At 40.2% G+C, this 17,125-nt stretch overlaps 1 protein-coding gene across 13 annotated transcripts in view; it reads left to right on the plus strand.

Moving 5' to 3' along the window:
* The window catches only part of MAST2 (microtubule associated serine/threonine kinase 2), a 167,328-nt gene that overhangs the window by 51,189 nt on the left and 99,014 nt on the right, over positions 1 to 17,125 (plus strand). For 10 of the 13 annotated variants that reach the window (XM_019007671.2, XM_033516480.1, XM_033516479.1 and 7 more), the window contains one exon: positions 9,093 to 9,124. In XM_019007671.2, coding sequence (XP_018863216.2) covers positions 9,093 to 9,124 — 32 coding nt within the window. Of the gene's footprint in view, positions 1 to 560; positions 663 to 9,092; positions 9,125 to 15,568; positions 15,778 to 17,125 lie in introns of those variants that run through there. The other 3 variants (XM_033516482.1, XM_015636253.3, XM_015636248.3) reach the window with 3 other exon arrangements.

Consider the following 17,125-nt stretch of genomic DNA (forward strand, 5'->3'; position numbering starts at 1 on the left):
TAATGTCCAGTCAGAGCAGATGTAATTAACTACTGAGCTTAATGGATGCCGCGCAAGGTTACAGATGCTATCAGTCATAAACTAGATGAAGGCAAGGGAGCTTTATTTGCTTGGAATTCCTTTTAGGACTAATTACTAAATATCTTTAAAATTGATTGCTTATGCTTTCAATTTCTGAGAGTGTTTTACCATATCTGTGTGGAATGGACTTGATGCAGCTTTAAGGAAGGATGGGAGACACCTTTATTGTTGAAGCTTTTTGAGGAACTAAAAGGTTTCTCTTCCCTGGAACTTTCTCCCAGAGCTTTACTATTAGGAAACTTGGCATTATTTTAGGGCTGGCCAAGCTGTCCAGCTGTCTGGCAACACTGGCTTGACACTTTTTTCTTTTTGTCTAAATTAATTGAGAAATAGGCAATTGTAAAGGTAAAATTCTGTTGATGTGTCACAAATCTTGGCCTAACATTGACAAAGCAATTGGAGACATGGGGAATGCCTCTCAAAAACAACCACTAAATTTAATTTCTGCCTGTTTGCTTTCTAACACTTTACAGCTGGGGAGTTGGTGGGAAACCAGCCTGACAGACTTTGGACTGGTGGGAGAGACCTGCTGCTGACATTAACACTGAACTGACCACGTGCCTTTTGTTGCTTCAACTATGGTATTGAAGAATGTCCAATTAATTTTAATATACCAATGTATTTCAGTATAATTTTGGGGGCAACCTTTGATTTTTGTTCATGATGTGTATTAGCAGTGCACTGAATGGATACAAGCTGATGAGCCAGGCCTGGAGTTTTCATGAGATGCTCATTGTTTTATATAATTTTTATGTTGGATAAACCAGAAAGGTTCTTAACTCATCAAAATTTTGTTTGGCTTGGTTATTCAGTTTTAAGGGATATTTAAAGAGATTTATGAATGAAATTGGTTGTCAGATAGCCTTGATGACAGTTATTTTGTCTAGAAACAGCCTTTTAAGGAGTAGATGTGTGTATAGTAGAAATGTCGACTGACTTAATCATAGATTAATATTAGTATGAGCCTACAAGGGAGAGAATAAAACTGGATTTGTTTATTTGTAATGCTCTTGGCATTTTTAGCAGCTGTGACTGTTTCCTTGTGACCATTGCATGCCCAGTCTTGAAGGAATTTTTGGTGCAAGTCAAGACAGAGTAATTTTAAGAGCGGTTTCTAACAATAGCATTACAGCTGCAGTCCTGTACAGCCCCGAGATGAGACTCTTTCCTGCATTTTCTAAAATTTTGCAGAATGTGACCTTTTGACTTAAATTTCTGAAACTGGCGCCGTCTGGCAAAATGAAAGAGAATTCTGAACAGTTGCTCCCATTATTTGGGATGACTGTTGGGTGCTGGGCAGGCTCTTTCACACATCAGGAATCTGCTTCATGGCCTTGTAAAACTAGAATTAAGTAATGAGAAAGATTAATGAGCTGTCTAAGCTGTGTGCTTTATTACCCTCAGTATTCCTTTGCCTTTAGGCTAATTTGTGCAAAAGTATATAAGTAAGATTTGGAGCATTTATTATTGGTGTTATTTCTCAGGTTTTAATGTATAACCTTTTATTTACAGAGGACTACCATGTGTCTTGATTTTATTTTGTTCCTACACACACACACATATATTTTGGGTTACTGCTATTGTTTAATTCTGGGGAAAAGTTATCATAATGGTCTGGAGCTACTGCTGTTGCAATTTATGGATTGTCTGTTAGGAGGGTAAATTCATAGTTTTTCTTCTGCCCTGCTGTTTTTTCTATGCTTCTGTACCACATCTAGGACTCTGGGTTGCAAAATACAAGCTGTAATATTCTAATTTACTTTTTCCTGCTAGTGAAATGACACCTTAAAAACATTGTGGCTTATGTGCTCTGTAACGTTTAAAAGTAAGTTTGGCAAGTGTAGTTGAAGAGGGCTGCTCCTGTGGTTGGTTTTATTTTTTTAGACTTGAGGAAAACAATCGAGTTAATAGTAAATTAGTTTGCTGATGTCTGAGGGTTGAACAGCTGAGTTACTGTACCCTGTTGTTGTGACTAGGGTTTTTAGAGGTTGTCTTAATTTTTAGAAACCACCCTCTGTTTAACCACAGCTGAAAAGCTTGGGATCAAATATAAAACTAGAAATTGTCTTTACTATGGGAAGTAAGAGACTTGTGCTTGACTGAGGGCATGAAATCAGAGTGACCCTGTGCTGCTGGTCCTGAGAAACAGAGATGGGAATGAATCCTGTGGAGGAAATGAGAGTTGGAGGACTGCAAGTCACTCATTGCTCCCGCTGCTGAGGGATGTGTGGTGCCACCCTGCCCCGGGCTGTGAGTGCCCACTGAGCTGTGGCAGCTGTGGAAAAGCTCTGGCTTTTCCTGGGGCTGGGCAGCTCTCCCTTCATCCCTTGGGAATGTGGTTTGCATCCATTGTTTTTACTGTCATTTGCCAGTCTAAGCCATGACGTGTGGTTTCAGTCCCGTGTGTTGCCATGTGCAGTGGCCCATGCTGTGCACTGTGTAATGTTGTATTTTGGGCTGGAAAACATGATGTAATGTACAAAATATGGAGTAGACACTCCAGCTTACTAAAATACACACATATATAAGATATATGCACATGGGAGTGGGCACTGAAAATATTCTGAGGAAAGTGTGAATTCTTGCCTGTTTTGAGATATATTCTGGAATTATTTTAGGTCAAGCAACCAGAATCCATAATCTTATGGAAAGCCCTGAGGTTAAGTGATAAGAAAGGTTAGTGGGAAGCTTGTGGTCACATATATTCTTGACAGGTTAATGCACAGATGTGACCTGGATCCTTAGCTTTGCTTACCAAGGGATGAGTTTCTGTTGCCCAGTCAGAAGGGCTGGTGGGGGGGGGAAGGAAAAATAATTTGCTGTGTTTGAGAATTTTTCTTAAAGTTTAAAGGGCTTTTAGCTTTATTTCCTTCTGCAGTAACTCTAATTTGAAATAAATCCAAAGGCTTTTTATTTTGCTGACTAGTAGGGGATTTCTAAGCTAAAGAAAAAAGAAAGGCTGGAAGATCTAAAAGCATGAAATGCATCATTGGCTGATTCGTGACCTGTGGGTCGAAAGACTGATATATACTTAATGTTTAGAGAAATAGGGTTGCCTTTTAGTTAAAGAGCTGAGGGTTTTTTCCCCATTTGGTTTTATATGTTGAGTAGTTGCAAATGGCATTTTTATGTCATGCAACTTCTGTTGAGGTAGAAAATTAATCAAAACAATTTTATTTTGCTTTGAACTTGTAGAATGTTTGGGGTAGCACTGGGTGAACAGATACACTGTTGACTATTCTGATGTCACACACATTTTTCTGGAGGATGTGGCACTTTCCCACCATGAAGGTGAGATTTCTTAGTAAGGGGTGGGTCCAGGCAGTTTGGCTGGTACTGGGAATATGGGGAGATGCTCTGGGACTAAGCTATCTATGGCATTTCAGAATTTGTGTGATGGCAGACATAAATTCAGTAGAGTGTGGAGAAAGGTCTGAGAATTAAATCCATGTCCTCTGAATATTTTGAATGGTATTGGCAAGAGTCTGGGTATTCGTTTTCTGTATTTTAAGTATCTCTGTAGCTAAGCAGATGATCTTACACTGTGATCCTGAATTTAGTTTCTAAAAAGTCAGTAAATTATAGAAAATATCTGCACCATATTCCGTAGATGCATCTGACCTTCAGTACAGATACAGTTTTAGTGTTGCTGTTTAAAATTCTTCACTGATGAGTTTGGGAAACAAGTTCAGATGTAATCATTTCTAGACAGAGAAATTGAGAAGTGCTGTTTTTAATAACCATTTACAGTGATATGGTGAAAAGAAGGAAATTATTTTTTCTGACAGATTATGATAGGAGGAAGAAAAGCTTAGCATGGGGTGTATTTTTTTTTTTTCTTAATCACCATGAAAAATTCTTTCCCGTTAATCTGATGGATGGATTACAGTTTGTCCTTGCACGGCCAGGTTGTAGTTTCCATCAGAATTGGAGATTCCAACCCTCATTATATCATTTCTGTAATGCAAATGGTTATGTATAGAAGGAGATTTAATTAATCCCCTGCTGGTTGGTAGTATACCCTAAAGCAAACATAGTCAGCAAAGGAAAAAAAATTAAAACAAGAGTGCATGGTACCAGGTCACTGACTGTCAGTGGAATTTCATCATCTGTGAAATATTAACTTATTAACTGAAATGTATTTGCTCTTATAGCTGTAAAAATATTTGTCTATTGTCCCAACTGGTATGATAGTGAGCTACCTTGCAAGGGAGCCAAGGTCAAAAGCAATCTCAGGAATCATGCTGTCTGCTCTGGCAAAAATATGGAACATCCTGTGTGGTGATGGTTCTCATTTTAATTTGCAAAGACTCCATTTAAGCTGCCATCAGTGCAGGCTCCAGCATCCAACTTTGCCTGTGGGTCTGTGCCATATGCGCAGATACATATTCAAGGACAAATTACAAGACTGAGAGAAAGTGACAAATTTGAGTGATGGGTTCCTGTTTTTTCGCACTTTTATAACATCACGTATCTGCTGGAACGATGTGGGTTGTATTGTAGGTCAATGAACAAATAGATTTCCAGACTTTATTTCCGCTCCATATTGTGTGCACACACCTATGCAAAATGCCAGCGCTCTTCCTGCTGCCTGAAACATTCCTGTTTTCAGATGCAGTTTCTCTATATAAAAAAAACACAATTGAATGAATTTTTCAGTATCTCTGTACTGAACAATATATTTTGCAAGCAGCCAAATGATCTTTAAAATGGCTGGTATTTTTTCTCTTTCAGCCTCCTTGCTGCCTGTAAAATGAGAATTGAGTCCTTTTGTGAAGCCTCTTCTGTAGCATGATACGGTGTCCAACTGATTTTATAGCCTTATGATTGAGGTGATGAACTTAAGATAAAAGGAAATATAAGGAACTCTTTTGAAGGCAGATATTTGAATCAGCTTTTTATAAATTCCGTGATGCTGAATTTCTCTCCCAAGGTTCCTTTTCAACTGCTTGTCTGAAAATCTGCTGCTTCTTTTGTCATGTAGAGATCAAGTTGCATGTTTAATAATTATGCCTTGAAATGTGGAAGTGGTACAAAAAATTAACTTCCAGAACAGTCTGTTCCTGTCATTTGGGTACTGCAAGATTTAATATACTCCTTATTTTTTTGGATCTGTGAAAGTACTTCTTTATTTCCACTTCTGAAAGTTCTTTGTGAATAATGTGCACCAATATTTTAAAATGTTCTTATGCTATTTAGCACTTCATATAAATCAAATATAAATGTAAGCCTCTGTTTTGAGGGTTATATTATTGACCTAGAGAGCAGGTGGCATGGAGGCTGGCTGGAGTAATAATGGTAATATAAATATAGCTACTGGCAGCACAAGTGCTCAGGGAGGCAGATGTGCTGTCAGAAGGGGCAGTTTGGAATCTTGCAGGTTCATGTGTTGTTCTCATCAGAAGGGTGGTCTTTAATGAAAAATGTCCTTCAGGATAAACTAGCATATTGAAAGGATTACAGCTGCACCCTGTGAATATTGTTTCAGACCAAGTAGTCACTGCTCAGCACTCTTTTATTAGTTATCTCACCTCTTAAAATGTGATTTATTTTTTCAGGATACATGGACATGTAATGCCAAACTCCTTTGTGGTATGGGTGGAAACCAGTTAAATCATACCACCTACCTCATAATTTACTAACTAAAAGATTTAATCTCTATTATAAGTGATACTATATGTGATTCTGAGTAGACTTTAACCTTTATAGGGTGCTTGTGACATGCTGTTGGGCTTTTCTCTTACATTTTTCATAATTACTGAATCAGTTTCTGTAGTGCTATTTCATACATTTGAAATCACCCTGTCATTATAAGATACAAACTCTCAGTTGGTCCCATTGCACACACTGAAGTGTTCATCTGTCTTAAGACCCAGCTGAGTCTCGACCCTGTGAGTGTATCCCCATCTCTGGGAGGCGTTTGCATTGTCCACTTGATCCCCTGGAGGTCTGCAGTGTTCTCCTGGCAGTGAGCATCCTCAAATAGGAAATAGCTCAGCAGCTGTTTGCAGTCTGCTCCCTCCTTCTTTCCATCTCCAGGCATTTTCTCTCTGGGATGTAACTTCTTCACACGCAAACTCCCTGGTGATTTGGGAAAAGCAAATCTCATAATTACACTGCTCGGGGTTGTGCAATGTCCAGCTCTGGTGCTTTTGCCTTGGCCCCACTGTTCATGGTCTGTTTTGGGGGATTATAGGGGCTGTTACCAGCTCTGGAGAGGCAGAAGAGGGCAAAGAGCTGGGAGGGTGCATTGTCACTTCTCCAGAGGACAGGGGATGTGCTGCAGAGGCCAGGACTTGGTGGGCTGTGTGGATGGAAGGGTTTGTGAAGGGGATTTTAAGACTAACATGAAATGAGGCATAGTGGAACAACAGGTATAAAAATTGATTGTTTTGATTGTGCTCTTTGTTGTCAAGACCACAGTGGTATTAAATGTGAACTACTGCCTATTGATTCCTCAGCTGCACTGTGTTTGTCAAGGTGGAGGTGCAGAATGAAGACAATTCCTACATGGATAGGATAATATTTCAATTGCATTGAGATGTCATCTGCTAGGACTTTGTTCCTTCCTTATTTGGAAACTCAGTTTCCAAGGGATGCTTTCAGGAACAAAGCCCCAGGCAGTCTTCCTCCTAACCTTGCATGCATTTAATCCTGAATTACCTACATTACAGGAGGTATTAAAGGTCATATTGTTCAAGTAAAGCAAGCGTTCTGTAAAGGAAAGGATTTGTCCATTCCTGTTCCTGGACCGTGTTTCTTGTGATGTATGTCTGGTAATTACAAGTCACAATTACCAGAGCTGTGCTGCTGCAAGGGAGTGTTCTCTCTTTAAATGACTTTTCAGCTCTAATGACTAGAGCAAAGCTTGTAAAAATGAACCCTGGAAGTTCAAAAACTAGAAGGTAGTTAGAGAGAATTAAAGGTCACTGCTTTTTCATCCAGTACTATGGAATTCCGGAGCTTTATACATACATTCTAAAAATTTCTGGGGCTTACTGTGTTGGAATAAATAGATATGTGTCATTTGAATAGAAAAAATGCCTTCTGCCAAGAGATGCCATCTTAAAAAAGCATAAATTAAATACAGCTGCTCATATGATGAAAAAGATTTATATGCATGTCTAAGTAACACACTAGCCACAGAAGTAGAACAACATATAATACTTATATCTTACCTGGTTTTTTATGAATTTGCAGTACAAAAAGCTGTCTTTGCTAACAGCTTCACAGTTGGAAACTAATTCTTTCTAACAAATGAGAGTGGAAGAAGTACCTTTTTTAGAATATAAACCACACAACCTGTTATAGATGCTAGTGATTTATTATCTTATGCACTTGAAGTGTTTTGATTAGATCTTGACAAGTTTGTCTGACGACAGGAATTTATTTCTTGATGCTGTAAGCTGTCAGCCTTGCGATAATTCACACATGGAATTTGCTCAGTACTGTTAAACTCTAATGAAATTTCAAATTATGGAGAACTCATACTTGAAAAGAATGATAGCATGTAAGAGTTATTTATTTAATTATTAGTTGTTAGTGGCTGTAACTTTTTGGTATATTTGAAAAACTTTAAGCCAAATCCCATGTATCAGACCAGTCACTGCCTGTCAATGACATTGTTAGTCATGTCAGTCAGCACAAACACTATAGCTAAAGATGGAAAAGAGATTACCTTACCAATGTTATGGATTTGATTTTTTTTTTCCTATTGATTTTTTTTCTTCAATATTCAGTGGAAACACGGATTTATTTATTTTTTTTCTTAGAGGGGATGAGAAACACATCCCGTAGATCAGTAGACATGCAGTTGGTATTGGCCGTGCTGCTGCTTGCTGGGCTCAGCCGAAGGGCAGCAGCCGGGGACGAGCACAGCCCGTGCTGATGTTTTAAGGATAAAACCCCCAGAATCGGGGCTGGGGCGGCGGCCGCGGCTGCCACCTGGCGGTGCCCGGCGGGAGCGCAGCCGGGCGGGGCCGGGCACTGCGGAGCCGGGGGTGGGCAGTGCCAGTGCCGGGGTGGGCAGTGCCGGGGTGGGCAGAGCCCGGGTGGGCAGTGCCGGGGGATGGGCAGTGCCAGTGCCGGGGTGGGCAGAGCCCGGGGGATGTCCCCTGTCCATCCCTGACAGTGCCGGGGTGGGCAGTGCCAGTGCCGCGGTGGGCAGTGCCGGGGTGGGCAGTGCCGGGGGATGCCCCATGTCCATCCCTGACAGTGCTGGGGTGGGCAGTGCCGGGGGATGCCCCATGTCATCCCTGCCAGTGCCGGGGTGGGCAGTGCCGGGGGATACCCCATGTCCAACCCGGGCAGTGTCGGGAGATGCTCCGTGTCCATCCCGAGCAGTACCGGAGGATGCTCCGTGTCCAGCAATGCCCACGCCTGAGGATGCCCCCGGGCTATCGACTGCAGTAAAAACCGCAAAATCCCCTGTCTGCCTTTGCTTGTGCTGCTGAAACACAAAATGCTGCTGAGAAGTGGAAGTTGTGTTTGGCCTCGAAGTTTTGTGAAAATACATAACACAACTGATGTGTATGTTTTAAAAAAAAAAAAAACAAAAACACCCCAAATCACCCCTAAAATCCACTTTATGGCATTAATTCTTCCTTTTGGTGAGAGTGTGAGTCCATACTGCAGCAGCTGCAGGCATACCACGTTCCACACTTCTCAAAGTGGTTCAGTCTGATGCTGATGAGGTATGTAGGACAGAATTAATTACTGCCTTATCCATGCTCAGGCTTGAACTTCAAAGTTATGTTTGCTCTGTTGAGTGCTTATGATTTTTTGACTCCAAAGGCAATGATTGTTTAGGCAAACTGAGCAACTTTTGTACCCCAGACTGTGCATTGTGAATGTGCAGCAGCAAAGCTGTGCAGTTCTGCACTGAGCATGCGCTGGAAAATGGCCAGCTCTTCATTCATTCCACCTCAGTCATTTATTGCTAAATAAATTAGTAATATATAATAAAAAGTAAAATTAACTCAAAGTTTTCATTTTTTTTTTTTTTTTTCCAGAAAGAGCTCAGTCTCCCCAGAAGAGGAAGCTTGTAAGTATAATTATTCTTTATTCATCCCTTGGTTTGTTTTGAACATATATAGCTGTTCAGTTGTGGAAGTAATTTAGATGGGCAGATGCTCTGTTTTTTCTCTTCTCAAGAATCTGTCATGGGCTTGGAAAGAGCTATCTTGGATTTCTCTGAGACTGAAGCCTCTATTCATTTCCTTAAGTGTAGCAGGAAAAGCAGTGGTAGTGTAAGCTTACTTCTAATTACCAGCTTGAGCTGATCCTGATACTGAAGTAGCTGTGGTGTTGAGTGTTGCCACCCTGGCATCGCTGAGGTGACTCCAGAGGAGTCACTGATTATTTATGCAATATAGACAACTTTGATCACTGCTCTTCAAACAATCTGTTGACAGAAGTCTAAGCACACAGCTTCTGAGCCACACAGGTCAGGTTGTTGTGGAGCAGCCATCCTGATAGAGGTATCTCAATAAAATAGTACATGTCAGGAAAAGTAGGCTTTTAAAACTGTGATTTAAACAAACAGCAAAAAATTTTAATGCATTATGACACTTAAAGAATTTTAGCGAACTAACTTGTGTTTCAGTGGTATTATGTGAGTTAAGCTTCTGCTATGCTTACAGATTTATGGTGGAAGAAATTGCATTATTGATTGCATTATATAAAAGAGAAAGCTTTTGTACTGCCTGCTAATGCATTATGATTTAAAATTGTTTCCCAAAGCTTGTAGACTACAGACATGAAGCTCACAAAAGCTTATAACCTTTCTTCCTCAGGTTTCTGGTTCTAATGAGAAATTATTTTCAGTCTTTCAGTGTAAGCTATCCCCTTTGTATAAGAAACAGTGTTTGGAAAATGCTGTGTAGAGCTAGTGATTCAGTGTTGAACAATACAGAGAGGATCAAAAGGTCTTTTTTTAAAAGTAGGGCATGACCAGACCTTTTTGTTTAGTTCATACGACAGTGATAAACCAATCAGGGAGTTATTTAAAGAACATGAAGCACTGACTGGTTTTGGGTTTTTTTAACCAGTATGCCTCAAAGGCTGGCTTAACGAGATTTGAGAGATTTCTTAGACAGGTGGTGTTCATCATTTGAAGATTATGGAGGTTCTTTGATCAGATAGTGGAGCAGTGAGTTACCAGTAAGTTTTTTATTTAATGTAACTTAGATATTTTTGCACAAAACTTTTGGAATTGAAATTGAGGATGCCAGAGATATTCCAGCTCATTCCAGCATGGAGGTGGGTATGACACAAGACTTATATACTTTTATTTGAGGTATCTCAGATACAAATCAAAAGCTTCAGATGTGTAGTGTTTTAATTACTGGTAACTAAACCAAATGACTGAATATTTTATTTCTGTATTACTTAACTCCTGCAATTTTCATTACTTCACTTTAGTTTTCTTCCACAAGTGAGTGCCTTTTAAGCTGTCACTATGTGAAGAAATTTAGCAACCTGTGTCAAGAAGATCCAGGCCATAAATTTTAAGCACAAGGTTGCAGCTATTAGTGAGACTAACAATCTGTGAAGAACTGAAATGTGTTAGTTGCCTGTGTTATCTACCTGGTTATTTGATTGTAGTTTCTGGAATTACAGATTCTATAGTCAAGTACCAAGTGTAGTCCAAAACCAAATGATGTCTTGTTGTTTGAGAAGTTTTAGCTGTTCATGAAGTCAACAGTGCCTTGTGGCTGATGCAGAGCTGTGTTGGTGCTGTACTATGAAGTGTACAGGCTGACTGAAAAGGCTCTTGCTGAGTTGATCTGCATGATTTTGCATATCCCAATATCAGAGTGCTTACTGGATGAAAAAAAAAAAAAATCCTCTTAGATTTTGAATTAGAAATGAGAGAAAATTATATCAAGGGAATAATTAAAATAGATGTGTGTAATATAAGGTAAAGAGATACATATACTATGTATAAATTTGTTCAAGCATTCTGTCTAAAAGGGTGGCATCACAATTGTAGGCAGTTCTCAGTTCTTCTGGAGGCTTTTCCTCTGAATCAACAGTGAACTTCATAAGCAAAAGTAAATTCCAAAAATAAAATAGAATGTGGAAAGCTGCTGTTGTGCTGTGGCTGATGAGCAGGGATAGTTATGGATGTAGCCATGTCCTGATTCATTGACTGTCAGTCACTGACTTTTGTTCACCGACAGAAGCAGAAGCAGGAATGGACAGGAGGATGAAGTACCTGGCTTGGAGCCAGAAACCCTCAAGAGGTGCATCCATTTTCTGCACAAACTCCAGCCTTTGTAGCAGTTCAGTAGCAATTGAATTAGATACAAAAATCAGCCACTCAGCGTTTTTTTGTGTGCTAGTCTGGAGGTTGGGGCGCACTTCAGTAAAAAATCATATTTGGGGAGGCAGTAATTATTTCCAGCCTGCCAGAAACAGAATGAGGACTTGACAATTGCTGCTGGTTTGATGATTGCTTTGCTAGATTGTTGAGTTAGAAAGGTTTTAGCCTGTGGATCAGTTTGGGTATTTGTCATTGCTGAATGGAGAAGTATGAGTTATTCCTGACAATGCCTCTAACTTTTCCTTTGTTTGACTCTCAATACTTCATATTTCCTGGGTTGGTGTGGATAATCTCTATTTTATTGCAGGAGCTGATTATAAGCAGGGACAACAAGAGTTGCTGTGCTGATTTGTGCTAATGAAATGGAGTGGAGTTACATGTCTCACTGTTTTGTCAGGGGAACATGAGAAATTTTGTCACCTAAAGAAGCCTGTGTTGGCTTGGATGGGAGCTGAAGAGAATGAGTGGTGGGATGGAGCCTGTGAAATCTGTTGATGAGTGTTGATGACTGTTTCCATATTAGGAAGGAAACACAGGCACGCTGTAAAGGATGGCTTTACTCTTGGGTATCTTGCAATCCTAATTTTGAAATAATCAGCACAGAGTGAGCAGACATGTAAAGCAGATGGGGGAATTGTATGTAGGGTGACATTAAGAGAAATGCCTGATAATTTAGATACCATTTTGTTGTTAATGTGCTTAAAGTGTTTGTGTTTCTATAGGGGGTTATGTTTAATGCACTAAAGGAGATGATACTCAGCTGAGTTGTAGGCTGCTAAGAGACTGAGTAGTTAGAGAACAGGAGTAAGTAGTTATATTTTGTCTCTGGTGTGGTTCAATAATCAGAGTTCAAAGTTTTTCTTTAATGAATTATGCATATAAATGTATTGGTTATGTTTTTCTCCATGCTTTGTTCACAAAAGAAATAATTACCATTCATGAATATTTTCTTTAGTTTTAAATAGCGAATGTGGAGCAATAGACTCAAACTTTGATCTCCAGCCTATTAGTTGAAGTGATTTAATTATTTTCAGCCATTATCCTGTTCTGTTCTCTGAGCAGAGATTGGTTTTTGTATTGTTGGCTGCAGCTTTCACATGGGTTTGATGTGCACCTGCACATGAATCGCAGCAGAGACATCCCAGACTTGAAAAGACAAAGGTGGGAACTTTGCAGCAGGAGCATCCCTTGGTGAAACATCTCTGAGTATTATGTGTTCAAGAGCAGTTCAGCACCCAGAAGATGAAGCAGCAAACTGCATTTCATTGTGGCTGCAGGGTGCCCTGTGAGCCTGGAGCTCACTATTGCTTCAGCTTGCCTCCTTGGCTGAGCATTAAATCCAGTTGGGGCTGCCCTTGAGCCATCTGGTTTCTTGTTCAGTACCCCAGTAATAATAAATTAATAACAAATTCACTTCTTTATAGCATGAACCTTATTGACCTGTTCAGGCTTTTTAATGAAAAATGAAAAATGTGGGTTTATATTTTAAATCCTCATGGTTTCTAAGGCAGGGTTCATGGTGTGGGTTGCTGTAATTTTTGTGTTACCTAAAATTTTCTAAAAAAACCCATGGCTTTCCCATATTATATCCAAATTTGAAAGGAGTAATTTCCTCAGCAAACTAAATTGGCTAAACCAGTTTCTAACTTCAGCTATAAGTTGTTTTTTGTTAATTATTTCCTGCTATGAATATCAACCACCTGTATCAAATATACTTTAAAAGGCTGTATACAAATGGAAAAATAAAATGGAGGCATAAGAAACATGACAAAATAGTTTTAATCCAGAATGTAGCCAGTAAAAATACACATTTATATGAACCAAGTATTGCAGATTGTTGTTTTGATGGTGATTGGTGCTGGTAAAGAGTAGTATTTACCTGAAGTTTTTATGTCTATCTCTGAAATATGGTAAGCAACATAAAAGTGTTTGCTGAAGATGTGTGCAAGCCTTTTATGGTTGTCTTTATTCCTTCTAATCACTTTTTAAGGCAGCTGATGTCCCCTGTGGGAGTTATTTTCTCTCATTCTCTCCCTCCTTCTCTGCACTACCATTCCACTTTAAACCTCTGAAGGTTCTTCCTTTTTGCTGCCCTCAACATTTCTGAGGGGGTTTCATTAAACAAGTCTTCATCATAATTTGTTAAACTTACCCCCAGCTTCTTGGCAGTAAAATAACACAAAACACACCAAGGAATTTCTTTGGGGGGATGTGCTGAACTACTTGTATTCTTTTGAATGTTTAGACCTTGGAGACAGTAAGAAGTTTGATGGCAGGAAAGAAAATTTCTGGCCTTTAGTGGTTTTCGTCTTTGTGCTGCCGTGCTCAGGTGCTGTGGGAATTTCCTCTGTATCTGCAGAGAAATGGAGTATATAATTCAGTTTCTGCTCGTCTTGGCGGGTGAGTGTTTCTGCTGGTGATGGATCGATGCTGTTTCCCTGCCAGGAGCAAGTGCCACTGTCCCAAGAGTGGGAAAGCCAAAGTGCAGGAAGTGGATGAAAAATGGTTCTGAAAAGGAGTAGGGATTTTTGCTGCTTCTGCACTCTGTTCTGATTTGGATCTGGAAATAAAGTAAAAAATAATGCCTCCAGTCATTGCATTCTGCTTGTGGTGCCTTACATAGATGGGGAGAGAAAGCTGCACTCTTCTGACCAACCCATCCTTCTCTGAGCTTGTAGAAACAGCTCACAAGCAGTAGGTGAGAAATAACCTGCTGCTCTTAAACTGATCCATGGGGCTGGTTCTGGAGGTGGAACATGCAGAATTATTCTTGTGGGGCTCCACAGCAGTGCTGCTATTCCTGTATTAGATTTTAAAAATATTTTGGAAGCATTGTTGCTTTAAAATAAGTGATTTGGTGAATCAGGAGTATTTTAGTTTTATGTATAGACTGTAATCTCAGAGACAAAGAATTTATGGAGGTTTTCATCAAGGATTTAAAAGTGGAAAAAGTATTTTCTGCAGTTTTCATTGTCAAGTTTCCACTACTTAATCCAGGCTCTCATTTAATAGGTACAATAGAATTATATGTAGCATACCAAATTTGTACTTTTTGTTGCTTGCTGGTGCTGTCTTTCTCCAGAGGCACAGTGTGGGGGACAGGAACATTGGTTGTGTAAGGAACAACCACCCTGGCCCTTCCTGCTCAGCCTGGCACTCTGTTTTCCTAATTGCTGAGAGATTGGGATTTTTTACTGTGGGGCTGCGATCAGAATCATGGGAGGGTCTGAGTTGTCACCTGGAATTTGATTCACTTGCTGAGTACTTGTGAATGGCAGCTTAAATACAGCCTTTAGCCCTTTGAAGCCTAATAAACATATGTGTGTGTATATACATGTGTGTGTGAGTGTATATATATGTATGTATGTATATGAATATATGTATATATATATATATGGATGAAAACTTTTTGGGAGAAAGCAACATTCTTACAAACACAAATTTAAACAATGTTGGACATCGTTTGGGGCAGTTTTGTTAATAGCACAAAATGGATTTTGAGCTGGTTGAAGTTGCTGTTTGCAAGCAGAAGTGTGAAGGGAACATTTCCTCCTGGTGAAGGTGTTCCCCCTTCTCCCCTGCAGCATCCGGCTCCCCAGGCTGCTGGGAGCGCCGCCGCTCCGTTCTCGGTGCTGGAATCCATGAAGTTTGTGTCTGGAGCACAGCTTGGGAGTTAGGGGAAGATGTTTTATGTAGCTGAGGGGATTGATTTCTGCCCGAGGGCCGGTTCACGTGTCCAGGGGGCCGGGAGCAGCTGCTCCCCGCACGCCGCTGAGCGCTCCGCCAGGCTTTGGGTGCGAGCGCTGCCTGTGCTCCATCGCCCCGGGAGCTTCCCGGCTGTCACAGCCCTGCCAGAACCCTTCGGCGTCTGCCATCGCCGCCCTTGGCTTTCCGCTCTCCCTTCGGCTTGCTGAGGGAGCCGCTCCTGCTCCTGGCAGCCCCGGAGTTGGCGGCTGACTTGTGGCAGGAGCGCTGCTGGGACAGGTCAGGCTCTGTGTCCTGGGCTTGTCGGCACCTTCCCTTCCTTCTGCTGGGCTCCCTTTCCCTTCGCCGGATGCTGTCAATAGGCTCGCAGAAGATTTTTTTTAATCTGAATTTTAAATTTTTTTATTTTTATAAATAATTAGGTTTTTGACATGAGCTGTGTGGTTAATCTGGACCATTACTGAACTCCCGAGGTCTCTCTGACACCGGGGGTATATGAAGAGCTTGGAATTGCACTGATTGTTCTGTGCTCTGCGTTGGAGTGATAACAGTGGCCTCTCCTTCCCAGCTCTAAGCCTCTTATGCTGGGAAGAGGCATATCAGTGTATCAGCACAATGATGAAGCGGAGGAAACAGAGGCTTGGAGCCCCATCTCTGCGGATCCAGTAAGGACTGTTGTGAAAAATAAATTGCACTTAATCATTTCAAATTGAAGCTAAGAGGAGAAAACCGGCCAGAATTTTCTGTGGCCGATAGACATCGCTTTGATTTGTTAGAACTTTCCTTATCTGTTACGCTTATTTGGCTGTACACAAAATTTCTTTTTGGAAACATTAACATTTTACTTTTGTGGAGTATTAACCATGAAATATAGCCAAAAAAAAAGCGATGTTTTTAGCTGGGATACATTGTGGTTAGGTTTTGTCCCAAGCATTAGTGTATTAAAACTGAATGTTTGTAACTCTGTCTTTCTAGTTTGATCATTCTTTAGATTTAAAAAGCACTTTTAATAATCTGTCAGAAAGCTGTCAAAGTGTTAAAATCTTCAGAAACCTTTGCTGCTTTTCCTATCTTCTAGAATTAAGAATGTTACTGAAAACTTCTAGATTTGAAGCAAAAAGTCTTAACTTACATTGCCACATGTATTTCTACAAATAGAATTTTAACAAGCATTTCCTTTTTAATGCTTGTGTCCTTTATAAATGCTTTGAAATCTACTAAATGAAACCTCTATTTATGATGTTCATAATTATATTTATTATTTCTATTAGGTAAATTCAAGGAAATTGTATATCTAATACTGTGTTCATAAGTAGAGAAGGCGAAAAGAATCTGTTGTGTAGTCAGTGGAGGGAGGAGCAGGGTAAGAGGCAGGCTTAACCTTTTCTGTCTGCAGACTGTAAAGCTCATCAGCTGTTTAAGCAGAGATTGCTGGTGGAGAGGATTTCCAGTATGTAAAGGTTGCTTTACTGATAAGTATTTGAATTAATCAGGAAATTTAAAGCTAGGAACATAGGCAAACATGCTTGACTTCAGGACTCTAAGTGTAAAATATCTGAATTCTAAACAAAACTGGAGCCTGCCTCAAATTGTCATTTTTCCCACTTTTGTGTTTAAGTATGGTAAATAGAAACTTTTTTTCAGCCCTCGGTCAACAGTCAAAGTTACAGGTGTAAGAATACAGTGGCACTAATTTGTATTCTAACATATAAGCACACTTTGTAATACCAATAATTGTAAGTTAACTTTTACTTTATTTCTAGTGAAGGACATCTCATCGTGTATAGTTCACTGAAGTAGGTGTTAGAACCTCTGCTCTGTGTTTATGTCCAAGTCTGTTTGCAGCTTTTTGAAAAGCAGCTACTTTGAGACCTTTTCTGTGCCCTGCGTGAATACAAATGTGCCTTGGCTGCTGACCCTGCAAAAGCAGGGTAGTTCACAGAGCTGAGCACAGAGCTGGGCATCAGCACCCTCAGCTGCAATCCTGATGCTACCGTGGATGTGCTGTGCACG

This window comes from Parus major, chromosome 8, assembly GCF_001522545.3.
Source record: "Parus major isolate Abel chromosome 8, Parus_major1.1, whole genome shotgun sequence".
Classification (NCBI taxonomy): Eukaryota; Metazoa; Chordata; class Aves; order Passeriformes; family Paridae; genus Parus; species Parus major.